General features: G+C 48.2%; 1 protein-coding gene across 2 annotated transcripts in view; it reads right to left on the bottom strand.

The window, feature by feature from the left end:
- Positions 1-385: 385 nt before the first annotated feature.
- The window catches only part of tmem245 (transmembrane protein 245), a 34,117-nt gene continuing 8,665 nt past the window's right edge, over positions 386-25,837 (bottom strand). For both annotated transcript variants that reach the window (XM_035429772.1, XM_035429780.1), the window contains 11 exons: positions 24,293-24,397; positions 22,918-23,000; positions 21,246-21,336; positions 20,361-20,459; positions 19,349-19,480; positions 17,745-17,867; positions 16,859-17,004; positions 13,407-13,507; positions 7,313-7,487; positions 5,645-5,839; positions 386-4,156 (listed from right to left, as the gene is read on the bottom strand). In XM_035429772.1, the coding sequence (XP_035285663.1) occupies positions 4,111-4,156; positions 5,645-5,839; positions 7,313-7,487; positions 13,407-13,507; positions 16,859-17,004; positions 17,745-17,867; positions 19,349-19,480; positions 20,361-20,459; positions 21,246-21,336; positions 22,918-23,000; positions 24,293-24,397 (1,296 nt within the window). In that variant the 3' untranslated portion in view covers positions 386-4,110. The remainder of the gene's footprint in view (positions 4,157-5,644; positions 5,840-7,312; positions 7,488-13,406; positions 13,508-16,858; positions 17,005-17,744; positions 17,868-19,348; positions 19,481-20,360; positions 20,460-21,245; positions 21,337-22,917; positions 23,001-24,292; positions 24,398-25,837) is intronic.

Below are 25,837 nucleotides of genomic sequence, written 5' to 3' on the forward strand. Positions count from 1 at the left end.
CTCAAAACCTGGTAAGAACAAATCAGTGGTGCTGCCATAATGTCAAAAAATTAGGCCATGCTATTCACTAAACACCCTATTGCATATTATTTACCCTAACTTTGATTCAGCTCGACTCTTTGTCAGGATGATTTGTTAGCGGCTACAGATGAAAGTGAGCGGTTTAGCTTACTCTGGCACGCCATGCTTTGATGCAGCAGCTGACATATAGACTGTATGTGTAACATATGCGGGCCTACTGCATTTAAAATTAGCCTGCACTTGCAACTTCAAATAGCAAAGACCGTAGTGACATCAATATCATCTTGAGACATTGTACATAAACACTTATCTGGTGACTTGTGTTCATTTCAGTACTGGAAAGAAACAATGCAAGAACCCGGAGTGTATTCCAAAGTTTTATTGTATTAATGTTTTCAGTAGAAAATACATTACTTGTTTCGTGTGATAACAGTCAATATTAGTACACCAAGCCATTTAATACTGAATGCTGCCTCAAACAAGGAAAGCGCTCTCATTTTTTCCAATCATGAGACTGTCAAAGTTTAACCACACAATAGTGTCAATTCACATTACACATGTTCACAAAGAGGAACAAACATTCTCTATGTGGAGTGAAGTTGAGAGTTCCTAGTGAGGCATATTTCAAAGTGCTGTGACAGAGGTATTACTGAAACTTAAATGAAACATACGGATTATCTTAAAATGCTACTTGACTCAAGTTGCTGAGCAACATTGTATCAACAGAACGTTCACTTTGTCCCATCAATGTTCTCTTATCGAATGCACAAATCATTTTGGCTAACCCGTCCATTTTTCAAAAATATCAAGCTAAAGTTTTAATGTAAGGAAACTTAATGATCGAGTTAAAAGTTATCCTTGAATGGTGTTTTATTCCTTAAAAAAAGATAAATATCCAGACACCTGGTTAGCGCTCAAACACACCACTTTGCATAACTTGAATTCAAATCTGTGGGCAGGGCTGTTAAGGCCCTTCAAATACAGCAGACATTCTTTTCTGGAGCTTCACTGCAGCTTGCATCAAGTTGTACCCAGGTGTTATGAGCTGCAGGTGATGACCTCATTTCCTGTTTAATTCTTATGATCCTCTATCTCATTCTGTACACCTGTGCGAGAAGGTGATGGCAGCGTAAAGGTATTAAGCATATACATGTATCAAAAACACTAAAGTACTAGCTTTTCCAAGAGGATGACACTTCGAAAGTTCATAAAAACCTGCTGTACATTTGCTCTAACACGACACGAAATCTAATCTGATTCTGAATGATCCCTATTTCAAAGCCGATAATTACACAGATCCTGTTCTGCATTCTAGGTGAAAGTAGCAAGGCCAGGCCACGAATACACAAATCATTTGAACTGTAAACGTACAACGCCGTCCGAGTGCGAGGGGAACGCACAACCGGTCCACACGGGCACAGGTAGAACGAACAAGCGATTAAGTTTTTTTAAACGGTTTTCTTGAGCGAAAGTTTTAATACCGCTTCCCGTCAACTGTGGGCAAGCACACGCTGAAGTCAAGGCCGGTCAGGTACACCAGAGTGAAAAGGCTGTCTCAGCACCCCAGAAAAAATGTGTTGCTGATAAAAATAAGCAGCCGTGACCACAAAAGAAATTTTTCTGATTATCGTTCGGTACGCTTCGAAGGAACGGCCAGCGATGATAAAAATAAATAAAAAAACAGGAAGTGGCTAACACAGCAGGTTGAGTTCGCAAGGAGAGGCCGAGCCGGCCCTTAATCCTTCCGTCTCACCAGAGAGTACCGTGGACTCACGAAGGCTATCGCTATTTCAATATGGCTTAGGTTTAAAACATTCATTTGTCAACAACGTTGGCGATGATAAAAATTGCAGAGAAAGCACGACGCCACGTCTCTAGCCCTGTGAGACCCTTTGCTTTCCAGAGACACCATTTTCCCCATTCGGTTCACCATTCGGTTTAGAACAACATTTCCCAGTTCCTGAGGCCCTATGCTATATTTTAGCGTCATATTTGGAATGAGACATTTTCTACTGTTACTCAGAATGTCTTGAGTACACACAACCTAGGCCTGAAACTATGACGATGTCTGGGTCTCACAGGGCTGGCATTCAACACCCTGAGGTCGACTGGACCCAGGAGCAGTGTGACCCCCGGCCCCTTCCGGAGTGCAGGGGGATTCTCTGCCCGATATCGATCATCTCCAGGCTAAAGCTTTCAGAGCCTTCCGTTTCCTCATAACACCACCAAGTTAGTCGTTTCCTCTAAAAACTGGGGAGAAAAAAAGTTTTAGGACAAGGACGCGACCGCTCTGTCTCCGGGACGAACGAGCGCCGTAAATCTCCGGGCTGATTTGCCTGCTCAGCCCTGGCCCCGCCCCTCTCACTGACTGTGCCCTAAAACTGTAATAAAATCGCGGGCAGACAGAGACATGTTTGACAGCGCTGGAGGTGGCTGCAGTTTGTGGTTTCTACACTTGGGATGTGATATTGTGCGCACTGTCTAGCTGAGTCAGCCCAGACAAGGCAAGTGGTTATTAAACAGAAAAATGGCAGCGAGATGCCCACACAGCAGATTCAATGGCCTCAAAGGGGAGCAGAGAAGAGTGGTTTCTTATCTGGTAGTAGTTTATCAGTAGTAAACAATGCACATGTGCATTAAGCACAGGAGGAAGCAAGCTTTTGTACCTTGAGTTCTGTTGTTCCCACTCCTTGTTGTTCCTGTCCATAGAGTACAGCAGGCTTGCAGCCTTCCAGGGAGACAGTGACATTTAAATGTAAACTCTTGAGCAATGAACACACATTTTGTGTCCTCTCCGAAAAACAGCGGTCAGGAAAACCTAACCGATGCAAGTACATCTTCCAAATCCAACATAAGCGCGTCCGGCCTGGGGAACTGAGGTAAACCTTTAAACTGAAGGCTTGTAGCCACTGATATCATTAGTACACATTAGTAGCTGTGCAAACGTAATCAAACTAAGAATTATCACCGTATATCCCAGTGCAGTGCCAAAAAAGACCAACTTTCAGGTGACCGTGTCAAGGTGAGCCACAAAGTTAGCGAAACTTTAAAATAACATTACGTGAAAACACAGATAAAGAGAACAGCCATACAAAAAACATTTGAGTGATAGGAAACTATATACAGTAGACGGAGAAAGGAGGACAGAGCCTCCCTGGGGAATGCGAAGCCAATATTTCCACTTCTGAGCCGTGCTCCCGTTCCTTTAAGAAGTGCGTCCGTCTCCGCCCACGCTGTCAAACAGCTCACGAACGGCCACACGAGGAGCACCAACTCCGTTACATCACGGAAAATATTGTTAAATATATGTCATAAAGTGCTGATCTCAGAGAATTACTTAACGTGCACACCATTGGTTGTTAGCAATAATCGTAATACCAATAACATGGAAGGCTATGCCCGATCTCAATTAAACCAGCTGAAAGTAAAATCTAAATATTTTTGTTAAGTACGGTGAATCAGAATGGGTTTCTGTTTAAAGCAGGGCTCCGTAAACCCTGGTCCTGGAGGGCTGAAAATTGATCACTTAAAGCGGCTGGTCACACAGTTAGCTCCTCTCACCAGGTTCCTTCAGTCTGAACTGGTTGGTAATTACGGGCTGAAAGTGAAACCCAGCTCTCCAGGACCAGGGTGGGGCGGCCCTGGTTTAAAGTGTAAAAGGACCCTGTGTAGCCTCACGGTGTGGGAGTGACACCCCCATTCTGCCACCGGGCTTTTTGGTACGTAGCTACGGAGACTGTGCTCCAGCCCGCTAGCTGAGGCCATGACTGCTGCTTTTCTCTCCCAGAGCAGACACGGACTCTGGATGCACTCAGGTTTCAGCTGGTGGTCCCGGCAGCTCCGGGGGTTTCTGTAGGGAGGTTCTAGTGGTGGCCCGGCGACGCAACGCCACGGGAGGTAGCCGGGGGCTCCGACCCCTTCTCCGAGCTTCCGCCGCGCAGCGAGGGATTCTCATTGGCCGTGGAGGAGGGTGCGGGCAGCAAAGAAACGGAAAGAACGCTACAAGCAGAGGAGACCGCTGGCTCCAGTCGCTTCGAAGGGACGGAGGCCGGGAGAGAGAGACCGCCAATCGGGACGCCGACGCCGCCCTCACTCCGTCTCCCTCTTTGGCAAGGTGGGCGTGTCCAAGAACGGCCTGAAAGGGAGGAGGAAGGGTGACCTCATTGGCGTGCTCGCCAGTGTGTTTGGTACGCCCCGCCTGAGAGAAGCCGGTCTCCTGGCAGGTGACAGACAACGATCTCCGAACGACCGAATAAACCCCAGAAACTAAAATGAAAGGGGCCTGCAGCTGAGCAGTTAAGAGGGGGTTTCAAATGGCAGAGGCTAAATTCCCGCCCGCTGTGAGTCATGCGGCGTAAGTTTGTTCCGAGCCGCTGCCATTAGCGCATGCTATTAATACACCGATATAATAAGCAGCCGTACTGGTGCCCTTATTAAATCTGTCATTTCCACAGATCCACCTGTGAAATGCGGGCCTCCACTGAGATATCCCAGAATTAAAGAGGAAGTCTGAGCAACGTCAGCGCAACTAATTGGGGGGTTTGGTTGACTTAGGCTACCGGGGGGGGGGGGGGGGGGGGGTGTACTTCACACACATAGCATTTGCAGCTCTAATTTTTAACTATCCTTTCAGTATCCTAAGTGTAAAAAGGTAAGGTTTGGTACAGCTACTCCTTCAGTCGAATCCTTCCAGGTGAACAAATAATTTATCCGCCGATTTAGCCTCCAGTTGGCCATTACTATTTAACTGCGCACACTCAAACGGCTTCAGGTTCTGAGTAATGTGCTGAATAATGTGTGCGTATGAGTGACTACAGATTTGGGAAGGAACGTAAAAACGGTGAAATGGGCTGTAAACACTAAGTGGTACTGTAATTATAAACATTAACTGCCATTTTTAAGGGCGAGGTTAGGCGCGCTGCGTTCGTCTGTGCGGCAGTGGCAGCGCATTTGCATACATCTCAAGCAGAATATCAGCCTCAGTCGTGCGATTACATTCAATCTTGCATTCGATATGTCTCCATTCAATTAACATCTCACGGCGCAAAAGTGTGGTTACCTCAGTTTGTGCTATGATTGGTGGAATAAACTGCCACTCACCAGGGTACTCTGTGTAGGTGGAGAAGCAAAAAGTAGGGGAGGGACTTCTGGATTTCTTGATATCGTTTCAGGTTTTATTGGTACTGGCAGTTTTGTGTGAGATATTTTAGATACGTTTATATTGACCTGCTAGCTATAAACACTATTAAATTTGTATGCTCATATGTATAGTCTCTGGAAACATAAGCCTGCTGCAGTAAAAGCTGCTTTGTAAAAGTTACTTTAAGAGTATTTTCTTGCTTTAGACCACAAACCCCCAAATGCCTCTTCACCAAACATTGTAAAGCCAACTGGTTCTCAGAAAGTTCTGTAAGAGTCTAAAATATCCTTCATTGCACATAAACCTGTCCGGGCCAATTGAAAATCAACACTAAACCTGGAGTATTATCAAAAAAGCCAGGAAGTGAATCCCTTTAACTCTTTAACTGCAAGAGTGGGAGTGGTTTCAGCTCCACAGAGGGGAGCTTAAAGCACACAGGAGGCGGGGCCTGATGTGACGGATGGGCCAATGGGGCTGGCTGACCTGGAGATGTGGGCGGGCCAGGTGGAGGTGACGGGCGTGGGCTGGGCGCTGCTGGGGCTCATCAGCATGGCGCTGTAGATGTTGGAGGCCACCACCAGGATGCAGAGCAGGATGGGCCCGATGATCGCCCCCTCCAGGCCCAGGTAGTAGGCGCCTCCGGCCACCGCCAGGCCCGTCAGGTAAGGGTGGCCGCCCCTGAGTGGGACACAGGCCGGGGTCACACACACCGTCCGCAACTACTGAGGCTGAACACCAACAAGAGTCGCTCAACACCACCCAAAAACCCCTACCAGCAACACAGACTGCGCCACTAACACGGGTGTAGCACAAGTCTTTCAGACAAGTCCAGCTGTCTTATGGACAGACAAGTGATGTCATGGGTGGAGGCACTGGACTTTTAATCAGGGGGTTGCACGTTTGAGTCCCAGGTGGGGACTGGTGCTGCTGTAGGCTGTAAGGCAGGATTTTACCTCACTTCCTCTGGCGATAACCCAAATGTTTGGTCATTGCAAAGTAAACTGTTTTTGCGCTGTAATACTTGCCCAGCCAAGTAAGTAATGTTTTACAAGGCAATTTGTACAACAGCCAAGTCAGACATCTTTATAAAAACACACAAAGGTATACATTACCCATTTTCAATGTGACAGGGCGTATTGGTGTGCATTTAGTAGTACGGTGTCGTCTGTTTAATTCAAAATGCCATTCAGCCGTTTTGCTTGAGGGTCCTTTAGGTCTCCATTCTAACTATATCCGGTGTTTAATTTTTAATCAACTCAAATGTTACAACTAAATAACCTTTTATAACCTCAGAACAGGCAACACAATCCGAATAATATTCAGTAAATTCTCCAGTAAAAACCTTCACAGCAGTCTGTCTGGTTGCGTTTTTCCCCAGAGCTGAGAGAACAAGCCTACTCTTTAGAAGCTCAGGCAGCTTGTGTGCAGTCTACAGCCTATTAATATAAAAACAGACCTCTTTTCCACCCTTTTAGCCATTACTCTTCTTCCCCTTTTTCTTAGCGTGCCCTCATTTTCACACAGACATCACTAGATTCAACTCATTTATCCTTTCCTTTTCCTCTTCCCTCGCTCTCTTAATGGTTCTTGTGAACCGCAGCTGGCCTTGCTAATAATAACATCTCTGTCTCTGATATCTCAGGCGCTCCGTCATCCCCCGTTTCTCCCCTGATGAAGCTTATCTCCTCATCTCAGAAGTTAAAAGGGGGCTGGGGGTGAGGGTCCCCCTGGACTGGGGTGTTGGGGAGATGGAGGTAAAGAGGTAAAAATGGTGAAGATATGAAATCTGATCTACACCTCAGATTTGTCTGTTTATTTCTCTGTATTTTATTTGTTTCAATTGCCCTAGAATTGGGGGACAGACACCTTACTGTACGTCAGATACTCTATCCCTCTAACATCACACAAAGTTGCAACAGAAGTTGAAACGTACACAAATATGAAATGAGCACATGCACACATACATGTGCACATGCACGCACGTAAACACACATACACACACACACACGTACTCGTGCACACACACACATAAACGCACATACACACTTATACACACACACACACACACACACACACACATAAACACAAACACACATGCACGCACGCACGCACCCACACATACACACACGCACACACACACAAGCCTCTAACCCTGAAATGTCCGAGTAGATGGCCGTGTCCACGAAGTAGGTGGGCAGGAGGTGGAAGACGAGCAGCAGCACGGCCTTGACGCTCTCGCCCTGCGCCAGCCACAGGTCCAGCACCGCCGGCAGCGCCGCCCAGTACGTGCCCAGGAAGGGCACCGCGCCCAGGATGGCCGCCATGGCTGCGGAGGGAGAGGGGGAAGCGTGAGCGGCCGCAGACGGGCGGCGGGCGGACGGGTCCAGCGCGCCAGAGTAAGCGGGAGCGGCTCGGAGAACAGCAGACAGGCAGCCCCACAGCACACAGAGTCAACGCTAGCAGCCTGCTCTACATATAAACCCACCGCAACGTTCCGGGCCATTCCGCAGCACTCCCTTTGATGCTGCAGAGCTTCACAAACGACGTACCGTTGCTTCCGGTGCCTAAAGTTGCGCTCTCGCTGTTTTTAAGAGCTGCAGGAGAGCGGGGGAACGTTTCGGGGCCGTGCGCACGCCGGCCGCCTCCCCCGAGGTCAGGACCTCCTCCGCCCGGTGGCGTGTGGAGCAGACGCTGCCCCCTGCTGGAACTCGCCCCCGCCAGTCGCCACGCAAGACCTCTCTGAGCACCCCCTGCCCCCCCCACTGGCCGCCAACCCCGGAGCAGATGGCCGCCTCCCCCGAGAGAGAGGGGGAGGGGCCCCAGAGCGGTCGCCGTGGGCACGAGCAGACGGCAGAGCGGTAACCGGAGTGAGGCCCACAGAGCCGGGGCTACGGGGGGTCTGAGGGAGCAGCGCTACCTGCTACACAGGGCTACGGGGGGTCTGAGGGAGCAGCGCTACCTGCTACACAGGGCTACAGGGAGTCTGAGGGAGCAGCGCTACCTGCTACACAGGGCTACGGGGGGTCTGAGGGAGCAGCGCTACCTGCTACACAGGGCTACGGGGAGTCTGAGGGAGCAGCGCTACCTGCTACACAGGGCTACAGGGAGTCTGAGGGAGCAGCGCTACCTGCTACACAGGGCTACGGGGGGGTCTGAGGGAGTCTGAGGGAGCAGCGCTACCTGCTACACAGGGCTACAGGGAGTCTGAGGGAGCAGCGCTACCTGCTACACAGGGCTACGGGGAGTCTGAGGGAGCAGCGCTACCTGCTACACAGGGCTACGGGGGGTCTGAGGGAGCAGCGCTACCTGCTACACAGGGCTACGGGGGGTCTGAGGGAGCAGCGCTACCTGCTACACAGGGCTACGGGGGGTCTGAGGGAGCAGCGCTACCTGCTACACAGGGCTACAGGGGGGTCTGAGGGAGTCTGAGGGAGCAGCGCTACCTGCTACACAGGGCTACGGGGAGTCTGAGGGAGCAGCGCTACCTGCTACACAGGGCTACGGGGAGTCTGAGGGAGCAGCGCTACCTGCTACACAGGGCTACGGGGGGTCTGAGGGAGCAGCGCTACCTGCTACACAGGGCTACGGGGGGGTCTGAGGGAGTCTGAGGGAGCAGCGCTACCTGCTACACAGGGCTACAGGGAGTCTGAGGGAGCAGCGCTACCTGCTACACAGGGCTACGGGGGGTCTGAGGGAGCAGCGCTACCTGCTACACAGGGCTACAGGGAGTCTGAGGGAGCAGCGCTACCTGCTACACAGGGCTACGGGGAGTCTGAGGGAGCAGCGCTACCTGCTACACAGGGCTACGGGGAGTCTGAGGGAGCAGCGCTACCTGCTACACAGGGCTACAGGGAGTCTGAGGGAGCAGCGCTACCTGCTACACAGGGCTACGGGGGGGTCTGAGGGAGTCTGAGGGAGCAGCGCTACCTGCTACACAGGGCTACAGGGAGTCTGAGGGAGCAGCGCTACCTGCTACACAGGGCTACGGGGAGTCTGAGGGAGCAGCGCTACCTGCTACACAGGGCTACGGGGAGTCTGAGGGAGCAGCGCTACCTGCTACACAGGGCTACGGGGGGTCTGAGGGAGCAGCGCTACCTGCTACACAGGGCTACGGGGGGTCTGAGGGAGCAGCGCTACCTGCTACACAGGGCTACAGGGGGGTCTGAGGGAGTCTGAGGGAGCAGCGCTACCTGCTACACAGGGCTACGGGGAGTCTGAGGGAGCAGCGCTACCTGCTACACAGGGCTACGGGGAGTCTGAGGGAGCAGCGCTACCTGCTACACAGGGCTACGGGGGGTCTGAGGGAGCAGCGCTACCTGCTACACAGGGCTACAGGGGGGTCTGAGGGAGTCTGAGGGAGCAGCGCTACCTGCTACACAGGGCTACGGGGAGTCTGAGGGAGCAGCGCTACCTGCTACACAGGGCTACGGGGGGTCTGAGGGAGCAGCGCTACCTGCTACACAGGGCTACGGGGGGTCTGAGGGAGCAGCGCTACCTGCTACACAGGGCTACGGGGAGTCTGAGGGAGCAGCGCTACCTGCTACACAGGGCTACGGGGGGTCTGAGGGAGCAGCGCTACCTGCTACACAGGGCTACAGGGGGGTCTGAGGGAGTCTGAGGGAGCAGCGCTACCTGCTACACAGGGCTACGGGGAGTCTGAGGGAGCAGCGCTACCTGCTACACAGGGCTACGGGGAGTCTGAGGGAGCAGCGCTACCTGCTACACAGGGCTACGGGGAGTCTGAGGGAGTCTGAGGGAGCAGCGCTACCTGCTACACAGGGCTACGGGGCGTCTGAGGGAGCAGCGCTACCTGCTACACAGGGCTACGGGGGGTCTGAGGGAGCAGCGCTACCTGCTACACAGGGCTACGGGGAGTCTGAGGGAGCAGCGCTACCTGCTACACAGGGCTACAGGGGGGTCTGAGGGAGCAGCGCTACCTGCTACACAGGGCTACGGGGAGTCTGAGGGAGCAGCGCTACCTGCTACACAGGGCTACGGGGAGTCTGAGGGAGCAGCGCTACCTGCTACACAGGGCTACGGGGAGTCTGAGGGAGTCTGAGGGAGCAGCGCTACCTGCTACACAGGGCTACGGGGAGTCTGAGGGAGCAGCGCTACCTGCTACACAGGGCTACGGGGAGTCTGAGGGAGCAGCGCTACCTGCTACACAGGGCTACGGGGAGTCTGAGGGAGTCTGAGGGAGCAGCGCTACCTGCTACACAGGGCTACAGGGAGTCTGAGGGAGCAGCGCTACCTGCTACACAGGGCTACGGGGAGTCTGAGGGAGTCTGAGGGAGCAGCGCTACCTGCTACACAGGGCTACGGGGAGTCTGAGGGAGTCTGAGGGAGCAGCGCTACCTGCTACACAGGGCTACGGGGAGTCTGAGGGAGCAGCGCTACCTGCTACACAGGGCTACGGGGGGTCTGAGGGAGTCTGAGGGAGCAGCGCTACCTGCTACACAGGGCTACGGGGAGTCTGAGGGAGCAGCGCTACCTGCTACACAGGGCTACGGGGGGTCTGAGGGAGTCTGAGGGAGCAGCGCTACCTGCTACACAGGGCTACGGGGGTCTGAGGGAGCAGCGCTACCTGCTACACAGGGCTACGGAACACAGCACCCGAGCCACAGTCGTAGATTTCGGCGGGGACGCAGGGGATACGTCCCCCTCAGATTTAGAATGCGTGCATCTGTCCCCCCGCCAATAAAAACATGAAAGAAGCATTTCCACCATAAATTGATGCAGAAAAGGCACAAATAGGTGCATAAAAATTCACCAGAACGCAGGAAATGAAGTGTTTGACGCTCAAAATTTCCTGGGGGAGGACCACCCAGACCCCCCCCCCACTTAATGTGTCCCCACCAATGTTCAAACGAAACCTACGCCACTGATCCAAGCCTCAGCCCGATGCCCCCCTAACACTAAAGTCCCTCTCTGAAAAGAACAGGGCTGACAGACAGAAGCAGCCTCCTCAGGGAAGCCCAGGCTACACTGCCCCGCTCGGGCCTGGGGAGGCACGCCGCCCCCCCGCTGACGCGCCATCTGAGCGCGGACGCCCCCGCGCGCCCCGGGCGACCCGCACAGCCCGCCCCCGTGTGGGAGATGGAGTGAGGCCCGGGGCGCGCGTTTCCGGTTAGGTCCACTAGCGCCTGCACCTCGACAACAGCCACGGTTACTGCCATTTTAAATCAAAATACAGAACCGATACACTGTCTGCAAAAGGGCTGCACTACTGGGACACAAGAAAGGCGAAAACTACACGGGGCCAATAGGGGAAAGGCAGTAGAAGGCGGATAACCATCGACTGAGTCCGAGTCCGAATCTCCCCTGAATACTGTAGGCTGATAATAAAGCGAGTATTTAAGAGCAGGATATGCAGTATTGACATGCGCTTGACTCTAAGAGGAGAGGGAACCTAAACACTGTATACGATGCCTTGAGTGCAGTATCTCTTTCCCAGCAGTGTCACTGCAATGTTTCTGTATTATTATTTACGCACCAGACTCTCTGAAAATGCCTCAGTGCCAGTGTAGGCGGCATATTAGCCTGTCACAGAACCCGTGTGATAAACGGGTTTGGGTTCTTCACTCACCGAGCAGATGGTGAGCGCTGAACAGAGTCTTGGATCAGAGCCACGCCCCGGGCTAGTACTGTGAAAGGGGGTTATGGTTTGGGGGGCGGTGGGGTGGGGTAGGCACAACTGGGGTTCCCCTGGAGCTCTGGCACAGGCAGTGGATCTGTTCCCAGCCTCAGGGTAATGGGGGAGGGGGGGGGGGGGTGGGGGGGGGATTGCTCCAGGTCCAGCCGGGCTGTTTCGGTGGAGGACAGCGGGAGAGAGCCGGAGGGCTGGACGAAGCCCTCGCTGTGATTCATTAAGAGGGAGGGAGGCTGCCAGGGCTGCGCAGACTAAACTCCTGCTTCCCTGCGCAGCCTGCCACTCCATACCCCCCCCCCCCCCTCCCCATTTTTGGATCAGGCACCGTTGCTGGGATACAACAGAACGCAAGCACGCCCACTCCACAGGTGCTCTTTATTAAACATCCCTCCCCTCCCCTCACCGCACCCTCCGATATATCTCAGCTCAAGAACCTGCCTTCCAGAAGCTTCACAAGGTCAAAACGACCCGGGTTCCGTATGTGACCGAAATGATAAAGGCCCATTCATGTTGCATGCCCTCCACACCGAATGTATTTCACATCTGCGGTCGGCCAAGAAACCAAACCACATATTGACACAGTTTTAACTTACGGGTACATACTGAGCCATTTTAAATTCATGTTCTACATCCCACCGACGTAATTAAATAAATCTGTTCAAACTGCGGAAACTGAATGGGAGCCAACAGCCTGAGTGATATAGTAAGATCCCCCATTTCAAGGTCCAAAGAACAGCCTCTTCCTCCTTTTCCCTGCCCGAGGACAAGTATTTAGTGCTCTCTGTGAAGCTGCCAATAATAGCCCTCTGTCTGAGGACCACATGTCCCAAACTGCACTGCCCTGCTTAAAATGGAAGAGAGCGATCCAGCCTCTTTAAGATTCTCTCTTCTGCTTCCTGGTGTTTATCTTTTACAAACACCTCAAACCACCTCCTTCCCTTTCTTACCTTTTCTGTTTTAGCTTTCATTCTGCTCTCCAATTTTCACCGCTGTATTATCTAGCTTCGTTCACACTCAGCTAAGAAAAGGCACATTCATAAAAATAAAAAAAGATTTCCTAGATATTTTCACAAGTTCTCTATTCCCCAAGAAGACCATACTCTATAAGAGGGCCTGGCACTGCTTTCATATGGTACAGTAATGATAGCACCATTTCTTTAACAGTTGGCAACAAGTTATCTGACGAGAGCTGGCAACCTAATTAGGATTCATTAAGAGCTGATCCCATATAGTGTGGTTGAGGGCTAATGCCCCTGGCATAATAACAACAGGGAAATAAACCCATCCTAAGAGTTATGTTTTCAGGGCACTGTTTATACTTATTTATAGTTACAGAGTATATTCTGGATATTTGCAGATTATAGATAACACAGTAATTAATATATATCCACTGCCCATTTGAGCTGTGTTACATTACACCTGTATTTCCACAAAAATGTTCTGAAAAGACATTTCTGAGGTCCTCTGGTATAACTTTTGTTGGACTTTAGTTGTAGCTCTAACTGATGTTATTTGAGCAGAACCTTTGACCTTTGACTGGTGAAGTGAGGAGTGGACGCAGGTGCGTGAACAGCAGAACCACATCCAGGGGCTCACCTGAGGGGATGAAGACGACGTTGATGCCGAAAATGGTGTGCGTCAGCCAGGTGTAGAGACCGTAGAACCCCGCCATCTTCAGAGAGGCGTCGAACACACCTCTGTGGGGAGGAGCACACGCATGTACAACACGCACACACAAGCGTGCAGAAATACACACAAACACCAGGTGCGTGCGTGGATGTACGCGTACGCACACCCATACAGTATGTGAGCAGTAAGCAAACAGACAGGTTTCAGATGAAGAGTAGTGGTACTACCTAGTCACATGTAAAGCACCTCTTTTCCAGCAGACCGGACTCTTTTTCCCCTTTTACATTATCATAGACTAGTTTACCCCCAAGTCACAACAGATGGGCTAGCTTTGACAGAGGCCATATTTGTGATGTGCAGGACCGAAGATTCAGGCTGAGGGGTGAAAATAACACGGATAACAGGGCCTTTTCATTCACGATTTGTTTGGTTTCAGACACGGAACAGACACACAGAAGTGTCACCAGCGCGTCTTTCTAAACACAGCCCAGTGCTCTGCCAAATGCTCCACGAGCACTGCCAAGCAGAACTGCCTACAGTTCAGACAGAAGGCTGGAAGGGAAACGTATGGAGAGACGGAGAGGGGGAGGAAGAGAGATTAATGAATAAGACAGTGAGAAATCAAAAAGAGGAGCATATAAGAAAGAGAGAAAGACTGGGAGAAAGAAAGAGGGGAGAGGGAAGGAGAGTGAGAGAGAGAGAGCAGAGATAGAGAGAGAGAGAGAGAGGGGGGGAAGACAGAACTGAGGAATGAGCTTGGTGCCTCTGTGCTACCTGCTTGTGAAGTGAGCACTAAAACACACCAGCTTCATTCCATTAAACACACGACAGACTGCCTGATAAAATGTGTTTAAAAATCTTTGCAATATAACAACCAGCACAGCATGAGCCTGAATGTTTACTTTGACCGTTTTTTTTTTTTTTTGCCAAAGACTCATTTCAGGTAGATGAATAGAAAAAATCCTGGCAGGCTCTCCTCTCCTCTCCATCTCTCATTTCATTTCCTTCCTTTCCCCCACCCACCCGCTCTTCCTCTCCTTGGCGATGGCGGCGGCTCATCTTTAATAAAAGGTGGTAAATTCGGCTGCAGCTGCGTCCCGTTGGCACTCAAATCAATTGTGGAGAGGCCGAGCGGTGGGCGCGCTCGCGAGGAGAGGGGAGAGGCTCCCCCGCGCGCTTTTCAATTACAGAGCGCGGCGTGAGCCGCCGCCCGCCCGGGCGGGGCCGGTTAGCGCGGCTCCGTCTGCCGAAGCGCCGCGGGGCTGCCGCGTGACCCTCGAAACCGGGGAACAGACGCTCGACTCGGCGCCGCGCCGCTTCTATATTAAACACCTCCCACCGAATCTCAGCGAGAGCGCAGCCCGCACGGGGAGAGCACGGGGCTGAGGGAAACGCCGGCACTACGCGCGGGGAGTTACACCTCCGAACCGCCGTCCCCGCGTCCTGCTCGTCAGCTCTCCGCGCCACTCAGAAAACAAAAAATCTGTTTTTTAAAATTCACTGTTTCCGTGAAAAAAGAAAGTCCTACAGCAGACAGTTTTTTAAAAGCTGTCTGTGTGGGAAATGAAAAGACTGTGATCACTCAGTTGGTGATGTTCAGCGTGCTTATCTGAAATAATTATAATTATAATTATAAAAATTGCTGTTACAGCATTAACTTAAAGTAGGGAGATCAGAATCTCTGATGTAGTACCAGTATGTCCATTTCACTAACAATGGCCACGCATGTACAGACAAATTTGTCTCATCTCAATGAACTACACACATCCTCCATACAAATGATCAAACCTCCCTGAAAACAATTACCTTTCAATAAATCTTAATAAAAGGCTCGAGGAAAGTGTTTACATCACCGAGTCTGTGACTGATAATCAATGCATCACAAATTAGAGCTAATTAGCACCTGCCCTAGATAAAACTATTCAGGTGACTGAGCCCAAACCATTGGGGAATGTGTCGCTATAGCATCAGTTATGCTACAGTGACACTTGCCACACTGATGACACCAACAATGGTTACAACACCTTGCTTTGCATGCTGGGAAGCAGAACATGGCCGTGTGGCTGAACCAGGATTAATAATCTATCCAATGTAACAAGATACCCTAACTTGCCTCGAATCTTTATTATCTTTGGTTTAACACTGCCCATATGAGACCGACTCCTCTGCCAAATTCATTCTGCTGAGGTGATTTATTTAAAGCAAGCGTGGGGTTAGCACTGGTGCAAGGGGACTGACTCCTTCGCCTTTCGCGACACTACGGCTGTCCGTCTCCCCCGGCAACGTCTGGAAAAAGCCGATTGTGAAATGCTCCAATTAAACCTTTGCTTGGCTGAGCCAGCCTTGCTTAAAAGCTTCAGCCAATTAAAAAATATACATTCTTGCGAAGGGATCTGTAAAATCAAACTCACTCCTCAAGAGAATGTCAACAGCGCCCTCTACAGGTCAGAAAAAAGGACTGCAAGGCCCTACGTTTTAATATCATTTGTGGTTTTAACTCAAAGAGAACAAAAGCACAAATAAATGTGCCTATGTGGCTTTGCTAGTTGACTGAACGTTACAGTACGTTAGAGAAAAATACTTTACCAGTATTGGGTCACACTTTCTTTTGATTAGGATCGTCAAAGTTAAGCCACTTATCTCAGGAAAACAATCTCTTGCTTAGAAGTTTAGGTATTGTTCGATGAATAATGCTTATTTTCTGCAGGTGGGTAGAAGCGTTAGTTTGTGCGTCACAATTTACCCTTTGTTTTTTGATTTTTTTTGGTGGTACACAAAGGTGTTAAATAATTTGCATACATTCGATCAGGTCAGAGAGCTGACAGATGGTGGACAGCAGGGGTGAAAGGTTTTTTTGCCGCAGAATGTACAGTATGTACATGAGGAACTACTGTCGATAGAGGGAGATGATATAATGGGGGCGGTATGGCACTATAAGCCTGCACTGTTACATTGTGCAAAACTGTGCATATTTATCCTTAAAAAACATTAGTTCGCATACTTGGTATTGGCCAAGGAGAAATGTTACTACTGTACCTCCAAATATAACCTTATCCCTTGATTTCTATTCCTCTTGATCCACAGCTACAATTTTAGCATATTTGCACAAAAGCTCCCAGCCTCAATATCACCTTCAGTAACCCTACCCACTCTCTAACATGGGACTTCGTACTTTTCAATACAAATAATGTATTCCTCCAAGTAGCTGGTATTTTGATACCCTTTGAAAGAGCGATTTGTGTGGTTTAAATATGCATGTCTTCTAAAATCGCTTTGAAACCCATTTGCACAGCAGGATTTAAGAAACATTTCTCATTGCCTTATCGGGAAAACAGAACCGCATTCCCATCAGTACTGAGAGCGAGCGAGAATGAAGGCGCCTGCGTGAGCGTGTGCGAGCGTGCGGTCGTCACACTGACCTTATGGCCTCTTCCACGGACTGGCCCACGATGTTGGAGGAGGGCCCGGACTGGGACAGGGGTGTCAGGCTGATCACCCACTTGACAGGCTTGTAGTACTCACCACTGGAGCTCAGCAGGTAGAAGAGGGTGGTGAGAAAGATCACCTGTAACAGGAGACAGAAAGAGTCAGAACCAAAGGCTGACTGCTCCTCCTACTGTCCCTGTTTAGACCTATGGAGACGTCAGAAATGTGGAGCTTCCTTTTTGGATCCACATGAGGGAGACAAACCCCATACAAAAAAGCAAAGGGCCCGCCCAATTAATCTACACAAGACGACACACGGGCATACTTGTGAGACATGTGAGTGGCTACCTACCATGGCAAATGGTACACAAACAGAAGGAGCTAGAGAAGGAGATTGTAAAAACTGGCATTTACTCATAAGGGAAGTTTGGTTTGATATTTTCTTGTTCGAGCATGTTTAGGCAACACAAGATCCAGTCCTGCTCACAAGGCTGAGTTGAACTCATCAATCATTTTACACAGAGAAAGAGAGAGAAAGCAGCACGGGAAAGTGAAAAGTAAATTAAAGGGAAGGAATGGTAAAGATTCATAAATCAACAGGCCCAGGACAGAGTGGCACACAGAGTGCTGAAGTACACAGAGACACACCCAGAACAGCGAGTAGCACACAGAGTGAAAGAGGATTACAGACACACCCAGGACAGCGAGTGGCACACAGAGTGATGAAGTACACAGAGACACACCCAGGACAGCGAGTAGCACAGAGTGAAAGAGTATTATATACACTCCCAGGATAGTGAGTGGCACACAGAGTGAAAGAGGATTACACACGGAACCTGGACAGTGTGCAACCCGCAGAGAGAGAGAGAGAGATCTCACCAGGGACAGGGCGAAGTTGAGCAGCGCCGTGCCGCTGTGGAACAGCACAGTGAGCAGTGTGGTGGTGGTGGAGATCAGCAGGCCCATGTTACGGCTCATCACCACCCACAGGGACTCCAGGATCTGCAGGCCACACCGCAGCACATCACCACACAGTGTACATTAGCACACCGTGTTAATATCACTACCAATACATTACCATACAGCTGCCAAACACAAAATATTATCACCCCCCAGCAATACATTACCATACTGCATCAAGCCCCAACACCACCCCACATTATCACCCCCCAGCAATACATTACCATACTGCTACCAAGCCCCAACACCACACCAGATTATCACCCCCCAGCAATAAACACCCCTAACCATTTGCAATGAATCACGACACTACACAAAGGCATCTGTGCATGTTACTATACTCAAAATGCCACTCAAAATGCAGAAGCATTATATTATGCATTCATACATCATCGTACATAATATGCTACCCCACCACATACATTATCGTGCATATAATGTTAGCACACACAACACATTAATGCTTTAGCATACACAGGTGTAATTTACCAGCTTGGAGATCAGTATTGAGAAGAAAGCACTTGCACATAGCCTAGATTATAGCCTTGATTATAGACCACGACTGCAGACTTCCTCTGATATAATCTGAGGATTTTTCTCTGAGTGGGCTCACCAATGCTGGTAAATAATGTATTCATTTTCATATCCGTTTTAATCGTATACAAGTAAAGCAAGATCTCAGTGTGTTGAGATCACATTATTCTTACAGGTTTTTATTTTATTTTCATCACCATGATAGATTATCTGTTGTTCTCATTTGTTCTCAAGTAAATTATCATAAAAACTCACTTTCACTGTGGCAACAATTATTAGGTTAGGATACTGCCTGCTCTGGGAGCAGGCTAAACAACAAGAAAAGAGTCCCTGCTCCTGGGTACCAATGAAACTGCAGCAATCACAGAATTTGGCACTCACTGACAAAAAAATGAAATGCTAGTATATATTACAGCTCACAAACAGTGCCACACAACACACTGTAATACATGAGCACACATAACGCACTGCATCGCAGTTTTCCTGCTGGTTTCACATAAGCTTTGGAGGTTAGTCCAGGTTTCTAAATGGTGGTGTACAACGTGACATAAAATCCCACAATTCCTTTGTAAACGTGTAGCATGTTACAACCGCTTTCAGGTCCCAAATCGGCAAGCTTGGTTAAGCCTCTCCAACCCTAAAGCCTAAATTCTCTCCAATATGGCATCAGTAATTTGGCAAGAAGGATCCCTCCCCAATGACAAAACAGGACAGAGAAAATAATAATCTGAATAAATAAATTTAAAAAACATTAATAGCAGCCCTACTTCTATTATTAATTAGCAAGGTACATTTCATATTCCATTCCTTTTGTTCCATTTTGCGTTTCCACTTAATTTAGGTTTTCCAGTGATATTTTAAGTTTGCAGAAAAGCAACTTAAATGCTAATTATTTCACCTTGTGTATCGAACATCATGAGAACCTGGATGAAATATGCGACACGTTCGCAGTTCCATCCAGACAGTAGTTTTGCAGAAGCGGGGCTCACCGAGATCAGCGTCTCGATGTTCTCCTGCACGAAGGACGCGATGTCCTGCCAGTCCAGAATGTCGCCCAGCCAGCTGTTCTGCCGCTGGTGGTGTAACCGGTGTATGCGGTTCCGGCCAGTGTGGGTCACGTTCTGCAAAATGAAACGTGAGAGACAACGCTACATTAATATTCATGAATGCTACAGCATGTCCTTCCTACAGCATCAAGCCATTTTGATCTATGTACTGTAATGGCCATAGCACTTCCAATGAAATTCGATACTCAAACTATGGGAGCGTAAGCTCCTCCCTCAGAGGGAGAGAAGGTTCTTACCCAGTTTTATCACCTGATATTTGATGTCAAACTGGGTTGTGTCAATTTGAAATTTATCCACCAAACCTGTGGACCCTAAGATTATAAGATTATAGGCTTACAATGCTTCCCAAATCCATCTCCCAAAGGAGAGGGGTAGCTCAGAAAGGGGGTCAGGGGGGACCTCTTACCCCCACATTTTTATTGTCAAACTTGACTAAGTTGGGCCAGTTTCTGATTCAGTCTCAAAACCTGACCACGCTCTCTCCCCTCACTTGCAGGATGCGGTCTAGAGAGAAGATAAAATCAGTGCTGCACTGACATTGTCTGAACTAGTAATCTGCACCATGCACCCAATCTCTATTATCTGAAAACAGGAAGTGTAGCTCACTGCTACATCCTTCAACTAACTAAATTATGATATGTCTACTGTACAGACAATACCAGTTTGAAGTTAAGGCTGCATTTGTTTCTCCAAAAAAAAAATGCTTCAGGTGCCCCACAGAAAACCATTACCATCAGTGAGGCAATACAGACCAGCGCTAGCTCTACTGTAGTACTGTGTGGTCTGTAGCATGCAAATTATTCACTAGCTCATGGCTGCAGATCACCTGCACTGTTCCTTGCAAGAGGCACAACCGGCAGGTCCAAATGGGCTATAAAAATGAGGGGGGCAGGGAAGGCCAACGTTCAGCAGTTGTCGTGCTGCTGGTACCTACCTTGACAAACCAGGAGTGGTACAGCCGGTCCCAGAGCTCCAGGACCTGCTTCTCGATGACGGCGGTGTGGTTAACTTTATCGCCCAGCATCTTGTGCAGCTGCGGCAGACAGGGGGAAAGTCAGTCACAGCGCGCAGATAGCGCACAGATAGCCAACCCCATGTATCTCAGTTTCACGTCATAGAGCAGGCCTTCCCCTCTGGTCCAGTGCTAGTATGTCACGTGGCTTTAGGGCAACAGTGAAGACATGAGACACAGAATGTACAGAATAATGACACTCCCTCAGTCCCTAATCTCATCTCGACTGCACAATGCTGTCTGGTTTTAATATTTAAAAAAATATATAGAGGTATTTGTCAATTTGTCATTCCTGGTTTTCAGGAATTTTCATCAAGAAGTGCCTTGCATTCCTAGTCCCATTTTCACAAGTACATCTTAAACCCATGTTTACTGTTACTACTAAAATGTATGTATTAATTTGTGATGAATGAACAAGGCTGAACTGTAAAATTGGTGGTTATTACGTTTAACAGCAACAGAGCGAAAGGTCTTTTTTCTACTTAATGCAATTCAGTGATTGATAGCATATTGCAGTTAAAACCATTAATACAACAATTCACAACGCCTTGCTTTCCTAATCACTCATATTTTTCTCGTTATTCACAAAATGTGTTTTTTTTTTTTTACTGAAAATGTTGTGCTAGAACAAATCCAACAAATATGCACAAGCTTTTATATCTGTACCTTACATGGTAACATAAGTGAATTTTCCCTACTTATGGATATTATTAGAAAGTGCTCCTTTCTGAATGAGGACGGTCTTGGCGCAACCAAACCTGAAGGCAAGTGAACACAGCACAGTAGGTGGGGTGTAGGCCCCCATACCTTGTGAGTTATCCACTCTCTCCCGTGCTGATAGACATTAGTGGCAGCAGAGTTCAGGGCATTCTGGACCACGCGGGCTTCTGGAAGCCAGCTGTAGGAGGGGAACAGACAGGAACAGCGCAGTTTATGGGAGTCAGAAGAGTGGACAGGAAGCAAACACACAAACAAACCTCATCTCAGAAATTTACAGCGGTGGTTCTCTAGCCCAGCCTTGGTACTGCTTCTCGTTCTGGACATCATCATGAATTATGAGGTGCACTGCGTATAATCAAGTCTTGATTATACACTTAATGCCTAATGAGGGATGACTTCCCCTCTTGATGTCTGAACACTTAATGTCAGAAACAGCATGCAACAAAGAATGAATATCCATTCCAGGCCTTTTAATCAGTTAGCTCAGTTCTCAGATAAGCAATGATTTCATTATTTCATTCTTATCATATGCTTTTATCTTTATGGTAGATTCCTTTAATTAAGTTTTACGAAATTAACTAATAAACTCACGTGTTCAGACACAAAATAAATGACAATTGCAATCAGCATGACCAGCATTTTAATGACCAGTTTATAGACAATGTTATTGGAAAAACAGGTTTTATAATTTTCAAGAGACTGGCTGAAACTAAGAAACTGCATACTCAGGGAGACCCAGGACTGAGCTTGGAGAACCTCTCTGTCCTTGAAGGGGACGTGGATGCGTGTGACAGAACAGCCCCTGGTGTGTCTACGTATCATTAACAGCGTTCAGCTTGTGAGTTCATTTCAGGAAGTCCCCCAGTCAAAACCTCCATGTTCCAGTTCCTTCACGCTGAGCACAAGCCACTGTACTGTAAGCGAATACACAACACGCCCCTAAGCTTCTCACTGGCCAATAGAATTAAAGAGCATAGAAATTTGCAGCATTCTGAAGATGTCTAGGCCAGACGGCCAGGTGATTTGGTTACTGCAGTTGCCACATTGTCTGACATTAAAGGGGCGGCTCCGGCTCTCTGGATCTGATAGCGCGCGCCGCGTGTAGGGCACGGCATTTGGAGACTCCGAGCGGCTTTAAATGCCACGACCTCGCCCGTCTGACTATTGGACACCCGGGTTCTGCTATTAATACTCTATGAAACGCTCTGTCATCGCTCAGTTAGGAACTGCCAAAACCACCCCGTAAAATGGAACTGCCAGAAAATGAGCTCTAAGGCCTAAATGTCACTCAGCAGATGGGGTTTTACGGCTCAACCGCCGGGACCTTGGCAGAGCCCGGGAAAGGCGCCTAAAGTTGATCGGAGACCACATCAAACCGGGGAAAATGGCTGGTTGAACGTAGCAAACATTTTATAACTTGTAAATTGTTGAGGGCCATTTACTTTGCGTTCCTGCGCTGCATACTAAGCACAAGCACTCCTCCTGAGTTCCACTTTCACACCTTATTGACTCTTTCCTCCCAGACGTTTCACAGTAACGGCAAGCTTCAATTAAAAACACATAATTGGGTTTAACCAACAACACTTAAAGGAATAGTCATAGGTTTAGTCACTTAAAGGAATAGTCACTAGTAAATAGTCCACTACTAGGGACCAAGAAGCCAGTGATCACATTGAATATGATCTGATACAGTCGCTGCAGGTAAGACCTTCTCCTAGGACGGGAGAAAGTGCAGGAGGAGGAGGAGCCTGTGTCTTACTTGGCCCACTCTGGGTGGTTTGAGACGGTCTCGTTGATCAGGTTACTGGTGACTTCAATGATGTGGACGCTTTCATGGTGAACCTGCAAAGCCAGCCGAGGCAGCAGAGAGCATCTGTTCAATAACACGCCAAGCACAAATTTCACAGACAGCAGATTGGATTTTACCGGCACATCAGGAGCTAAAGCCTGGACTCAATCTAACCACAAAGAGCATCACCCCCATCTGTAAACAAGTGTTGAGTCTTTCTGTATAATCAATAGTGCTCAATATTTTCCGTGGTTACAAATCCCATCATATTATCTATTTAAATTTAACTTTATAATGGGTAAGAAACTGGTCTTGTAATCTGAAGGTCATAGGTTCAATTCCTGGGTAGGACACTGCCATTGTACCCTTGAGCAAGGTACTAAACCTGCATTGCTTCAGAATATATCCAGCTGTATAAATGGATGCAATGTAAATGCTATGTAGAACGTTGTGTAAGTCGCTCTGGATAAGAGTATCTGCTAAATGCCTGTAATATAATGTAATGTTTAAGTTGGATCCAGCAGGTTATTAAATAACATATCCACATGTGTGGATATGCACCAGTTTGTTGTGCTTTATGCTCTTCTGTTAGCTTATGATTCTGCAAGATACATTTTCCCTGCAGGGAGCATAAAATCTTCATTGCATGACTTGGTGCTGCATGAAAAACACATGACTTGCTTTAGCAAGCATATCAAACCACAAAGGACCACACATTCTAACCGCAGGTTAAGAAAAAAGCCCTTTGTGGTTACGTATTTCTTGTACGTTTCATCTACAGTAAACCACTGTAATGAAAATGCATACAGGAAGAGGGAGACCTCACCGTCTATTTGAATGTGCAAATGGTCATGGAAATGCTGTCACAGACATCAATAGGGACACTGAATATTCTAATAACAGTTCCTGTGCAATCAGACGCTGGAACAAAAGTATTTTCCTAAAAGCAAACTTCAAATGTACAGCACAGCACTATACTATACTCTGCCCAAAAAAATGGTACAATTCATTCCATATAAAAAATTCACCAGAAGTTTTTCCAAAGGATCTATGGGTTTGGGTCAGTAGTTTATGGTGCATGTGGTTGCCTTCATGGAAATTATCAGTGCTATAGTGTGCTTTGCTGTGCTGTGCGATTCTATGCTATGCTATCCTGTGCTGTGCTGTGCTTTGTGATTCTATGCTAAGCTGTGCTGTGCGTTTCTATGCTATGCTATCCTGTGCTGTGCTGTGCTTTGTGATTTTATGCTAAGCTGTGCTGTGCGTTTCTATGCTATGCTATGCTATGCTGTGCTGTGCTGTGCTGTGTGTGGCACTGGCTATACTGGCTGGCTATACACAGTACCATAGCAGTCAGGAGCAGAGCCATCAGCAAGGTGCCTGTCACAAGGAGGAAGATGATGAAGATGCTGATGAGTTTGTCAAGCGAACGCTCCAACCAAACAATCATCTGTGGGGAGAGAGAGAGAAAGAGAGAGAGAGGGAGAGAGATGGAGAGGGAGAAGGAGAAAGATAGACAGAGGAGAATTGCAAGGCGGAAAGAGAAAAGAAAAAAAGAAGAGAAAAAAGTAGCGATAAAAGGGGAGAGGCATAGAGGGAGAAAAAAGGAAAGAAAAGGAAAACAGATCGAAGAGAGACAGAGATGTCAGTCCTCAGTAAACCGGAATGATGCATTCAGACTCACAAGTGTAGCTGGACTCATACAGAAGCCTGTGATCCACTTCTCCCCTCATGCCTGGGAAACAGCAGTCTATCACAAGACCACCTGCAAGCCAGCCATCTGGCTCTATCTAGCACTGAGACTATGCTATCTGCATGTATGTGCTGTCTGTGGTACAGCTAGCCAAATTAGCCCTCTGACTCTCTCTTTCACCAAACGTGAATTTAATTTCACGTTTCTCATCAAATTGAGTTTTTTTTCCACACTGCATTTGTGTAATAATACAAAATGACATTATAAATAGGATAGAATTCCAAATCAATGGATGAAAAAATGATGAATGAAATTGTATGATCTTTTGTGATAGACTGCCTCTTCAACCCAAGTTTCTCTATGACTGCCAGCATCACAGACTCTTTTGAAGTCCCACTTGCATGCCCACTTCTGGTTATGGTACCAATGGACAGTTTTTTTGACCATGTAAGTGGATTACCAGTTGTTACCATGGGTGGGGATGTCACAGGTAGTATTAGTAGCAGCAGCCCCCCTGTTGTTTTCCTGTATGTGCCTGTTAAAGAATTAACAGTGTGAAATGTTGCGTGAAAGCGTTCCCGTTCTGTAACAGAGCCCCAAAATCTGAGCAATATCCATGCAGACCGTCTGAATCTTTCATTCGAGTGCTTGTAATACCGATTCCAACATAAAGGTTCTTCAAAAGGTATTTATAAAATCACAGATGCGCCAGACCGATAATTCATTTGTTTCCTGAATTGAAGGGCCTTCTCTCAGTAATGCTGTGTACATAAAACTCATGGCTATTTATTGTGGAGTGATTCACACTGGACCTACTATACCATTATCAATTTAAAGTCACTATAAAGCTACTTATGGAGACAACCAAAGGGGATATTGACTCAATTCACATATATTGCACTATCAAGCAATGTTAACAATTCCAAACCAAAGTCAAAAACACAGCTCATAAACAACAAAAGCTCACACGGTGTTATCTGAACTGCCATTGATATTAAGAGTCAGGAATAAATCGGTGTAACAGTAAGTGAAAACAAAAGTGCCCTTTCCGCCGGCCATGCTTTGGACTAAAGATGGATTCCTGTGTGAGCTTCGCCCCTGTTTGTACCTTAAAGGCAGCAGGTCACGGACGGAGGCCCGCTACCCTTCATCATCGAGCGGCCTCCTCCAATCAGAGCTCGATACAGGAAAACAGCA

The sequence above is a fragment of the Anguilla anguilla genome, chromosome 1, assembly GCF_013347855.1.
Source record: "Anguilla anguilla isolate fAngAng1 chromosome 1, fAngAng1.pri, whole genome shotgun sequence".
NCBI lineage: Eukaryota > Metazoa > Chordata > Actinopteri > Anguilliformes > Anguillidae > Anguilla > Anguilla anguilla.